The sequence below is a fragment of the Etheostoma spectabile genome, unplaced genomic scaffold (assembly GCF_008692095.1).
Source record: "Etheostoma spectabile isolate EspeVRDwgs_2016 unplaced genomic scaffold, UIUC_Espe_1.0 scaffold00018377, whole genome shotgun sequence".
NCBI classification, from domain to species: domain Eukaryota; kingdom Metazoa; phylum Chordata; class Actinopteri; order Perciformes; family Percidae; genus Etheostoma; species Etheostoma spectabile.
Window position 1 is genome coordinate 754 of NW_022604230.1, and position 12,824 is coordinate 13,577.

Below are 12,824 nucleotides of genomic sequence, written 5' to 3' on the forward strand. Positions count from 1 at the left end.
TTTAGTTCATATAGTGTCTGCAAATACACCTTTAAGACCTAACATTTACATACTGTATACCCTTGAAATCAGAGCAGTTAACTTATCCTGTGTCTGAATATGGCATACTTTTGCATTATCTTTTAATGAGCATGAAGTGAACTCCATTTAAATATCGTTCAAGACATTGTAAGAAGAATGCATTACCACACATACAGGTTGATTTTTTAGATGGTGGTTGAGAATAACCTTCCATCCGGGGTTACAAATTTGTGGGTAAGGATTATACACATAATGTAGGACGTTGGACAGGCCCTTCACATATTGTCAAAGTGCTTTGCTCTACCTGAACCTGACTCTATGCTTGCATGCTGCTCCCTCTGCTTGGAACCTTAGACACCTGGATATCACAAAATGGGTCTTTTTGGTCATTCTAATCATTGTGTTCTCTCTTCTGTCTGGGGTATTTGGAAATTGTGTTGTCTCATTGAGTTAGTATTTCAGATCGGTCTTGTTGAAGACGCTTTAAGCGATTGTATTATTCAATTTAATTCATTATTTTATAATTCCATTTGTGTTTGTTGTAATCTATTGCAGCCTATGTTACGGTTTTATGAATGGTGCCAAGCCATCATACTTTAATCAGTACATCTTGCATGTAATCAACTGATTCTCCTTCATTTGGCCTGTAACATCTGTCACTACAAAACCAATGTTTCAACCACCATGTTTTTCTGGTGAAATACAACAAGGACATTTGTTGAATCACCTGACCATATCATAGTGCAATTCTTTCATTTCATGTTTCAAAATGACCCTTTGAAGTGTTTGCGCCACTCTTTCCACATGACAGTAGGCAAAATTGTAACTGTACATTACCCACCAAATTCAACAACAATTTTTTTTTATATTCCCATGACCTAATCAGAAGTGTGATCAATGAAAACATCTAGCCCATCAGCTATGCAACAAACTTTTACTGTACTGTCTAATCACACTGAGGACAAAAACACTGGGACAGAAGTGAAATAAATGTTTACTATAAATACTGTAAAGGTTTCCTTGAGTACACACTACAGTACACTAATCGGATTTGGACATAATTCTCGTCCACATCACAATGTATGTTTTCATAGTTCTTGCACTGCAGTGGCTATTCTGTTTCAAAATTATAGCCACTGCGCCGCAAAAGAAGAGCGGTTTTAATGCAACTTCGTTCCTTTATTGTTGATCCAGGCACCATGGGGTTGTTGAAAATAATAATAAAACACAAATATCCTACCTATAGATATAATCTGTATGTTTCTACCAAAACGTTGTAGGCTAATGTTGCTTGTGTGTGAATCAGGGAAACTAAATAATCCTGATGGTTTCTTAAATAATATCAAACAAGATGAAAGAGGATGACTAGATGGGGTTAAAAAACTGAAAGCTGTGACCGGGTTAGTTCAGTTGGTCGAGCAGGCGCACAATATAGAGGTTTCCTCCTCAAGGCAGCGGGTTTGACTCCGTCCTGTGGTCCTTGACTACATGTCATTCCCCCTCTCTCTCCCCTTTCATGTCTTTATCTGTCTGTGGCAATAAAATGCCCCAAAAATAATCCTTGAAATAAAAAAATACTGAAATCCAGGACTTCCAAATAACTCTCCACTCGTGTTTCCAACTGCCCTTTATCAATTATTATGCAGTATTAAGGTACCAGCACTAAGGTTTTGGGTTCAAATCCCCACCGAGGTCACATGAACATCTCACACCTTAGAGTGGGGATTTCTGAAGTGTTGCATTGCACTGTATCAGCAAAATAACAACCATACGTACAGTATATTAGGCAAATGTTTTATTGAACAATGAGCATAATGTTAGTAAAAAGTATTTTAATAGAGAAGAAAAAAAAGAGCAAAAAAGTTATGCATGTACTGTATGACTGTAGTGCATTTCAATGTAAAAACTGGTCTTTCTAGATGTTTGTACACAGTCAGTGTCAGATTACTTTTTTTTGTGAAAAGAGGTACTTTTGATGATCTGTTGGGTTATTTGTACTTAAGGTAATGGAATAGTACCACATACTGTACATTCCACAAAAAAATGTAATTACTTAATACAATTAGTTGTTTTCTTGCCCAGGACTCTTTAAAACGACTAATAATCTCACTGAGGAATTCTGGAAATAAGATAAAAACAGTGGGTATTTAGAGAGAAAAGAAAAACATTTACTTATCATTTCACAGTATATTTTCTCTTCAGATTTTTAACTTTGCAAAAGTTGCATCTTCCGAGGCGGTTTATCAAAAGGCCGTGGTCTTTATTACACCGATAAATTGCACAGGTCCAGGTTTCAGAGGTTGCTTTAGTTAGAGGAACTATTAATCCCTGTTAAACCGCTGTACGTTTCTCTTGTGATGGTGATATAAAATATGCTACCCCCTAAAAATCCATTATAAAAGGTTTCTCCATCATGTTTTTCCACATCATCTAACCTATCTCATGGAATATTACAAAAAACACTGTTATAGTTTGTTTAAATGTGACTCTCATTAATTCCCATCATATTTAATCACAAATAGTTTTTAAAATGTTCCAGTCAAACCTCTTATTCTGCATGTTTTCTTCTTTGTTTTTTATATATTACTTTCTACAGGAGGTTTTCAATCCGTCCACCCACTAACACCTACACTATACAGAGAACAACGTCACACTTTAAACACACTTTAATTTAGGTTTTAACAGTAAAGCAGCTGCATTAGAGTAAAAAAAACAACTCCCCTAGTGAATTAGCCAATCAATGTCAGAACAAAAGGATTACATGTATTCAATGTATGTCCAGAGACAAGATCCTAGGGTTGATTTTTCCTGTCAACGCCTCACTCATAAGAGCGAATGTGTCTTTCAAACAATCCTGCAGCGCAAAACATGTCACACGTGGCACGCTGTTGCAAGGCTCTGCATCCAATCAACTTTACACATGGCAGGTGAGCCAGTGTTCAAACAGACACGCGCAAGGTCGTTCTCTCAGCCAGTCACCTCTCTCTGTCTCTTCTGTTCAGTGACTGAGGAGCAGCAGCGAGCTGACGGACGCGTCACGTAGTGGGTGTGTGCTGTAGTACCGCAGATAGAGGTTTTTACAAGAGGAAAAGTGAGAAAAAATGATATTGCTTCAAACCTTTCTCAACTGTTCTTTAGCTTATGTGTTTGGTGGTGATGTCAGAAGATGAGTTCAGCGTTGCAAAAAAAGAAATTGAAAAATAATACTGTGAACCAAGCATTCCGCCCGTTCCGAACAGGTACGCGCTCCAATCGGGTTATATAGGATCATACATACTATCTTTACACCAACATAAACTAATTTCCTAAGCCGTTGTAAATTCCAAAATGCACCATTCACTCCCAACAAACACCTTTGGGAGCTTTGAACATACAATAAGAGCGCTCTGTAGCCTGGTAACGAGACAAATATGGAAGCTATTTTTTTATTTATTTTTAATTACAGATGCATCTGGTCCCCCTCCAACCAGATCATCGGCTGGGGTGGCTGTGGGGTGGCTGAGGCTCAGTGGTAGAGCAGTTGCCTACCATTTGGAAGGTTGGTGGTTCGATCCCTGTCCCATGTCAAAGTTTCCTTGGGTCACAGTGTATGAATGTGAGTGAACGGTTCCTCTTTAGTAATTAAAAAAAAATAAAAAAGGAGAGCTGATGAGGCATTTTCAGAAACAACCAAGATATCTGCAGCTGATGTGGAACTTCTGTTGAAGTGACTATTGACTATTTTCAAATTCTAATGGCAAAAAGACATTTCACAGACATTTGGATGCTACGTCGTCACCTCTGCATGCTGTATTCGGCCTACATTTGTCCATTGCTTAGCGAATGTTTTGTTGCTTTGGTCGGTCGGTCAGTCATTACATCCAGAGGCATTCTGCTCTACAGCTGTTGATAACACCCCTTGGAAATCAAAAATGAACTGAGAGGTTCGGGGCCAACTCTTTGGTCTGGCGATGTCATGCTAAAAGCACGGTCCTTCCATGTATCCTTTCATTCTTTAGATCCGATAATACTATACACGTTGGTGACGAGCAGGGCAGGTGGGGCTGGTAGTAATCCACTACAGGTGTCCTCACTGCCAGTGCAGACAAGCGTACAGTACACATCATTCCTTTATCAAGAAAACCCAAATGTAGACATAAGCTATAAACAATATAAACAGTCCGGTAAGATGCATATCTTTTTAGATATAAGTTCACTAGGCTGTGTGTTCTCCACTGATACGTGAAGGATGTGAAAGACTCAGGAGATAAGAGCAGTATTTAAAACGGATCCAGTGTGACTGTGTTTGGCACCCAAAGCCCAAGGTTTCAAACTTTCGAGCTGATCTGAAGAACGATAGATGCTTTGCTGCTAATCCCTTCCCAGGTAAGTAGAGTAAACTGCACCAAAGAAAAACAAAACTCTGCTCTCATTGCTCGTTTCAGCTCAGGTTAGAATAAAGCCAGTGGCCACCCTGAACTCTGAATGGGCTGACGAGAGCCAATCAAAAATACTGTGTTGTCCCACAGAAAGCACCAGGCCAGGACTCCTGCCTAAGCGGCTGATCCAGGGCCAGCCAGTCCTCGTCTATGCTGTGTGCAGATGTTCTCCAACCTGACTCTGGCTTTGACATCATTTGGAGCAGAGGCCTGATGAGATCCCTCAGTCCTGATGGGTCTTTTCCTGAATGATTTTGTATTCATACTGAAAAAAAAACAAAAGCAAAAAACTGTAGACAGAACAGCTGAATCTACCTTCATGGCTGGTTTCTTTCGAGTGTACAACTTTACAGGACACGTTTCTTTTGTTTTACAGTCCATTCTAAGAAACAGCATAAATCTAATACACTTGAGATTTGGCAAAGCCGATTTACTGAAGTTATTCCAATTTCTTACCAAGGCTAGCTGCCGTCCTATGTTTCCCATAGTTATCACCCCTGCGAAGAAGATGCAAGGTAACCAGGAGCGAATATAGAGGAAATCTGGAGAAGTATACCTGTGCAGAGAAAAATCCATACATTCAAACAATACATACCAACACATTAGGGCTGCACGATTATGGCCAAAGTAATAATCACGATTATTTTGATCAAAATTTTGATCGCAATTATTGTCTCGATTATTTGGTGATTTTAACCAAAACAAATTGTATCCTCACATAGGCTGTTTATAACTGCGAGAGGCTGTGATGGACGTACTCACAGAGAGACGGCTGACTCATTATGAACGGGTCCAGCACGGGTTGAAGGGCGGATACACACGTCGTGTGGAAATGTCTGTATTGTCACTGCGCCGCATTTTTATGAACTATGATATTCTGGCCATGGGTCACATCTCTGGTCCAGGTCCAGCAGCTCCGTCTCACACGCTGTCACTCTACCAACTGAAGTTAGTTGCAGTAAATAACTTCTACTGTGTTCTTCACCGTGGCGGCCGCAATAGCAGTTACCAGCGAAAACACTGGTACAAATACAGGTTTGCCCCTCATACTTAACAATATCCAGCTGTGTTAATAAAAAATTAAAACTGTGGACAAATGTCAGAAGTGTGGTTCGGCGCTGTGTAGCGGGGCTGCGCGGAGAGCAAGACGAGAGAAAGCTGAGAAGAGATCCGACACAGGCACGGCTTTACAGACGAAATGGGTCATGTAACACAAAATTAAACCATATCCATATAAACCGCATTGCAGCGGATGCGAGGACATCAGCACCGGTGCATCCTAGAGGAGCTAACAGCTAACAGACGCTATAGCACCGACTAGCACTGCTGTTGTCTGAAAAACAACAGACGGGACAAAATGTTGCGTTTACTGGTAAACCTTGAGACCGACGTATAACCGACTGCTATCTCTTGAGTTTTCCTCCCGTTACTCTGTCCTCTGTGACAGCCTACATCTAGAAACTAAACTGCACGGGGTGCAGTGAACTACTCTGACTGGCACATGATCAGACAGCGGTTGACGGAGTGGTAGATGGGCTATGCAAAAAACCCGGAGCGTTCCATGAAATGACGCTTTAAAAAAAATAATCGCTCGATCACGCAAATTTGATCGTGGGAAGTCAAAATCTCGATTAAAATTTGATTAATTGTGCAGCCCTACAACACATAACATTAATCTATGTTTTGCTCCAATTATCTTGGTTTGACTAAAAGGTCAAATACACCAAAATGCCAGACAGAGAAACCATTTCAAATGCCAACTCCAAGAGAAATTCACAAATCCATTGAAGAAAAGCAATTGTGTCAGCTTTGGGTGACAAAGTTGATTTGTCAGCAAAAACATGCTAAAGCTTTATTTAAGGCCAACTGAAATCCCAGTGTCATTTAGGCCAGGCAAGCAATTTTTGGTGGAGCCACACACTGTACAGGTAACACAACACTGTGTTCCCATATAACAACTTTTAAAGGCAAAACATAATGTAGCTATACAGTCTTTAAAAATTACAGTATTACATATACATATATGTTTTCTGTTCATCATGGTCCGTTGGTTTCCACACGCTATCGGTATGCAAACTAGGTGTGAGAGAACTTACTGAAAGACTCCATTATAAACCAGGAGTTGGGTGGCCAGCGTTGCCAACAGGGCAATGCTGACTCCTAGGCCAAAGCCGCTGCGAGAGCGGTCAAACGTCCACCACAGACCAACGGAGAGCGCCGCCAGAGTCAGAGACAGCTGGACGTTGTTGGCAAAGTCCACTTTCTAACAAAGGTAGGGTCAAGGACCAAGCAGTCAATCGCTGGTAGCTCCAAACTTGTTTACATAGCTGTGTTACAGTGCAGAAGTAGACATATCTGTGGAGGTACATGTACAGCATAACCTTTTACCAGTTAGCCACCAAATCATCAGTGCCTTCCTTTGCTTATATATATATATATATATATATATATATATATATATATATATATATATATATATATATATATATATATATATATATATATATATATATATATATATATATATATCGATAGTGTACTCACAAAGCTCTGCCTATATATCCACAGGGGAGAAATACTGTAAGCTATCAAAGTCTTAGAAAGAGTTAGACTGTTTTTCCTACCAACATTTAACATTGAACTGAACAACAGATGCATCAAGGATACAGCACTGGCGTGGTTGATGCCCACAAACACAGCCACGCAGCGCATCACACTGGACCATTCCCGCTTGAACTTGTGTGGCTCACCCAGAAGGCTGTCGATGCAGGGGTACAACAGCCCGATCATTGCTGCGAGAGAAAAAAGGAAGAGAGAACAAACAGAGCAGAAAATCAAGACACGATACAACCAACTTTCACTACTACGGTGGCAAACTCAACAAGCCTGGAGGTATTTGCTGAGAATAAGCATTTTTGTCGAAAATGTTAGTAAGGGTGCGGCCAACCAACTAACTGCTAGGGCTGCACAATTAATTGAATTTTAATCCCAATCACGATTTTGACTTCCCACAATCAAATTTGCGTGATCGAGTGTTTTTTTTTTTTTTTTTTTAAAGCGCCATTTCATAGAACGCTCCGGGTTTTTTTGCATAGCGCATCTACTGCTCCGTAAACCGCTGTCTGATCATGAGCCAGTCAGAGTAGTTCCCTGCACCGCGCAGCTTAGTTTCTAGATATAGATAGTCACAGAGGACAGAGTAACGGGAGGAAAACTCAACAGATAGAGGTCGGTTATACGTTGGTCTCAAGGTTAACAATTTTTACCAGTAAACGCAACATTTTGTCCCGTCTGTGTTGTTATTCAGACAACAGCAGTGACCAGTGCTAGTCGGTGCTAGTTAGTGTCTGTTAGCTCACAGGGTTCTAGGGCGCGAGTACTATTTTTTCTCTAGGACGCATCGGTGCACCTAATGTCCTCGCATCCGCTGCAATGTTGTTTATATCGATGTGGTTTAATTTTGCGTTACATGACCCATTTCTTCTGTAAAGCTGTGCCTTTGTTGGCTCTCTCCTCTTACTCTCCGCGCAGCCCCGCCACACAGCACCGGTCCACATTTCTGATATTTGTCTACTGTCTTAAATTTTAATAACACAGCTGTATATTGTTAAGCATGAGAGGCAAACCTGTATTTGTGCCAGTGTTTCCGCTGGTAAACTATCTGCTATTGCAGCGGCCACGGCAAAAAACACAGAAGAAGTTATTGAATGCAACTAATTTCAGTTCATAGAGTGTGAGACGGAGCCTGCTGGACCTGGGTGAGAGATGTGACCCATGGCCAGAATATCATAGTTCATAAAAATGCAGCGCAGTGACGTTACAGACATTTCATACACACAACGTGTGTATCCGCCATTCGACCCATGCTGGACCCGTTCATAATGAGTCAGCCGTCTCTCTGTGAGTAGCACTCCCTCTCTCTCTCTCTCTCTCCCTAGCTCTTTTGATCAGTTATTGTTGAAAACAAGTGAAGGAGCTTTCTCAGAGATACATTTAAAAACTAAATATATATCCTACGCTATTTATTTCAGAAAGCTAATTTTTTATTACATGTGTTGCAGCTGTATGTCTACAACATACAACTTCAACATAAGAAGAATGTAGCATAATATGGATGTGAAAACACATTTCACATTATCATTTTGGCCATAATCGTGCAGCCCTACTAACTGCTGTGTTGGAGACACATTATCTATGATAAACTTTCAATCAGGGTTTCGGAAACAGCCCTCTACAGAAACGTCTGAGGGTTTCTAATGATATTTGAATGCCTTCTGATGTCCGTAATTGCTCTGTGTTGGTACGTCTTGACTTCAGCTAGGCATTTGACACAGAAGACCATCACATCCTGATTAAAAGGTTACATGACTGGGTAAGTATATCAGGCATAGCAAAGGAATAAGAACAAGCCAGAATGTTTTTCCCCTTTTCTCAGAATAGATCAGTGATGTAGCTAGACCTATCTCCAAAGCGCTGTGTGTCTGGCAATGCGAGACCAGGGGGGACCTGGGCCAGAGCCTTTGTTTGATGTGATTGGGAATATTTCTTGTTGAAAAGTCAAACAACCACATAGAAAAATATAGGGAACATAGGTACAGGGGACGCGGGTACAGGGAACATGGGTACGGGGAAACAGAGGTAGAATTCTTTGAAATGGTAACACTTTTTGTCTTTGCAAAATAGAGTATGATTTGATGTTCTTCTGTTCTCACATTTTGTTGTTGCTGGCCAACCTTCTTTTAACAATGAGCCAATCAAATTAAGACAAAACTGTGGCACTATATCAACAATCAAGGATTTAGGTATCTAGGCATCATGTCATCATGTTACCCCCAGAAACATCACTGTTACAATAGTAAAGCAAATTATGGTAGATTAATTGTTCAAATAAAATCCGATCTGGCACCGTGGGAGATCCTCCCACTTTCATTATTTTGTAGAATTGAAACATTTAGGATGGATATACTTCTTAGGCTGGTATATCTTTTTTAGAGCCCGACCGATAAAGGACTTTTAAGGCCGTTAACAATACAAATATTTGGTCATTTAAAAATCCGATACAAATAAGGTTACTTATTTGTAGTTATTTATGAGTTTTTTATTGTCACAACAGAACAGAGGAACATAAAAATATATTAAAGTTCTGATAAATAAAATATATAAAAATACAAATTTAAGATATGAAACTTAAAGTCCTAGGTTGAATCTCATTTCTCTATCTTCTATCTTAGTTTTGCATATTCAGGCGAGAGTAAGGGCTTTCGCAGTACTCATTTTGATCTAGGGCTAGGGGTAAGACGAAAGGGTGCACAGCCCTTAAAACCATAGACAGTTAAAGAAAAGAAATCAAGGGTGGACGCAAGCTTAATTGAAACCGAGGGGTCTCCATATACGCTGCGCAACAGGCAACAATGGTTGCCGCATTGACCAGAGAGACCCATAAATGGAAGTAGTTTCGGCTTAAATAATTGATTTAAAAATGATGACAGTCTTGTTTTGTGGTCTACACAGTCCTGTACATATATACTTGTAACCATGTTCTTAATAGAAACTTTTTTTAAATCGCTAGCTTGCTATGCTAACACTAATTGCTAACAATAACATTACACTGCTGATTGCACAATAGTGCCGCATTCCTCTGCCTTGAATGGACTCCATGCATGTCTACAGCTTAAACCATTTGTAGAGGATTTAGTTTGACATCAGTGCACAACACTACTTGCTTTGGAGACATCGATACATGCTTTTATATACAATGTGTACACGTTGTATGCATAATGAATGTTGTAGCCATTCATTATTGTATTGGAACAGTGTTATTGTAATCATTTGTAATTAATTCCTGTTCAGGCACTTGTATATTGTTGTTGGTTATGATACGGGACACTGATGAAATGTGAGGGGGGTTACTGGCCAACAGGCATCAGACTGAACTGGTTTATCAGAACAGCTGTAGTTAATTTGTTTGTTCGTAGTCTTGTGTTTTTTGTTTGTTTTGTTTTTACACATTTGAGTGCCTTTTTATGTGTGTGACATGTAAGTTACGGTTCTAATAGTTGATACTGGTTCTGTAATATGATATATTTTATGTAATGTTTTTGCCTGTTATGTTTATTTTATTGGGCAATAAAGACAGATTTTTGTGACAATTTTTTTTGTGACACAAAATGAACCTACGCAATCGACATATAGACACACTTGCAGACGGCATGTTTTTTTTTTTTAAGTTTGTGATCAATACTGTATGGTGATGTAACCAAGTTGTGTCCCATTTCATGTTTTCACCCCTAGCCCTTACCACTCGGTTTTTTGATGACCAGGGCTAGGGGTAAGGGAAAAGGGAAGGGTAAGATAGAGAAATGGGATTCAGCCTTAGTGCTGGAGTAGGTAGCTATTACTTTAGGTGGGGGAAGGGCAATTAGAGTAATGGGCGAAGATTCAGGGGAGGTTGGTTGGAGCAGGTAGCTACTACTTTAGGAGGGGGAAGGCAATTAGAGTGGCAGGAAGTTATTATGGTTCTTTCAATCACGAATTTCTCTTGTCTTCTCCAAACATCAAACTTGGCACTGCACACACTCGTGCCCCTAGCAAGAAACCTGTCAAGTTTGAACAGTTCAAGAAATTAACAAATAAACACACTGACATATAGACGTCCCTGTAGCCTAATAGATAGCCTATTGAATAAATTGATCATACAGAAGACAAACCAGTTTGTGGAATGATGCACAATGATGTGATATTTGCAAGGATGTGACTTAAAAACAGTGGTAGCCTACCTATAACTGGCGTCACGCTCAGTCTGCCACTTGTTGTCTGTAGCTGGGATTCTGACACGTCCTTAAAAATTCAGGAATTGTCGTTTGTTTATTCAAAGTCAAAGACAGTCCATAGTAGTGCTACTTGGCACATTTTTGTGAGTCTGAGGTGTATTTCACACCCTCTCTGTCTCTGGTCCTGCGCTGTGCTCAGTCAGTGTGCAGTGTGAGAGGGGGAGTGGCCAGCAGCTAGAGCAGCAAACCAATGTGTGCTTCTTTTACCAATATACGCCTATAATTAACTATAGCTTTTGCATTTCTAATCCAAATAACGTCAAACTTGGTACTGCACTTACTCGTGCCCGTAGCAAGACACATGTCAAGTTTGAAATCCATCAGACTAACAGTTTGTGAGCTATGCAAATAACAGGCACACAGACAGACGTTACCGAATTTATAGATAGATATTACATATGTCCCATAAGGAATGGATTACCTTAAGTGATCACTACTCCCAAACAACTATTTTAATAGAATATGGATTGAAAGAACCATGCCTTCATATGTGCATACCTGTTTCATTCCCAAATAATCGCATATGGACCCTTGAATCGTGACGTGCCTAGAGATTCCAACCCCTACTTCCAAACCACTCACTGGTGCCTTAGGCCATTGAAATGTGTGTTTCATGTAGCTGTAGTGTAACCTACACCACCTGGTGTGTTCAATGTGGCAGCCACTAGATCTGGCAGTTAGTATGTGCATGAAAGTTGTGACATTTTAAAACTGTCTCCTGGCAATACAATCTGAAACCAGTATGTTTAGCCACTAGTTAAGGCAATTTTTACTTTCTGTTATGTGTGCTTAAACGTAAAGATTAAAATAAACCAGATGGGACTTTTTTCACTCATATTTGTGTTGACATACCTGAGGCTGTGCCACAGCAGGGCGGCACCCACCAGGCTGAGGAAAAGATACTGCTGATGACATCGGGGGGAAAGAGGGTGACGTTTCTCTGGACTTGAAGTAAGTTCAGCACCAAGGCCAGGAAGACGCCTACAGAGAACAGCAGGGCTCCTCGGATCACCAGGTTGGTGGTCCTACAATGCAGAGACAAAAGGAGTCATTGCAATCTTGTTTCTGATCTTTTTAAGTGAATTTGACGAGGATACACAAAAATATTATATATGATTTAAATCATCTGATTGCGCAGTTTGGTTTTTTACTTTGACACCAAATTCCTCAGCCATCGTCCTGTCTCATGAGAAATCTGACTCCTGCTACTCTGCTGCAAAAAAAAAACTAAATAGGTGAAATTTGTATTTTTTAAAAAGCAAAACAATAGTTGGGATGGTGGGTGAGTAATGTAATTGGTGTAATCCCAAACACTAACACCAGTTACACCAATATGGGTCCGGGACGAAAGGAGGACAGCCAAATAACATAATGCATCACACCATAGATATCACCAGTGTGGAGGCATGAAACAAAAAGTAGAGGTGTGGATATTAAAAAGTGACAGGGTGAAAAGTTGTTTTGCGGTATCAGTACACAAACAGCATGGCGGCAGAGGACATTCATCCAATATGGCACCTCGATGTGCATTTGTGACATTAACTTTAATGGCTGG

At 40.2% G+C, this 12,824-nt stretch overlaps 1 protein-coding gene across 1 annotated transcript; it reads right to left on the minus strand.

Moving 5' to 3' along the window:
- Positions 1 to 3,321: 3,321 nt before the first annotated feature.
- On the minus strand, positions 3,322 to 12,302 carry LOC116680310 (insulin-induced gene 2 protein; the record flags this gene model as incomplete). Its single annotated transcript, XM_032509447.1, has 5 exons — positions 3,322 to 4,704; positions 4,896 to 4,995; positions 6,536 to 6,702; positions 7,107 to 7,231; positions 12,122 to 12,302. Coding segments are annotated over 5 exons (615 nt in total), but the record flags the coding sequence as incomplete, so codon positions are not given.
- Positions 12,303 to 12,824: the final 522 nt, after the last annotated feature.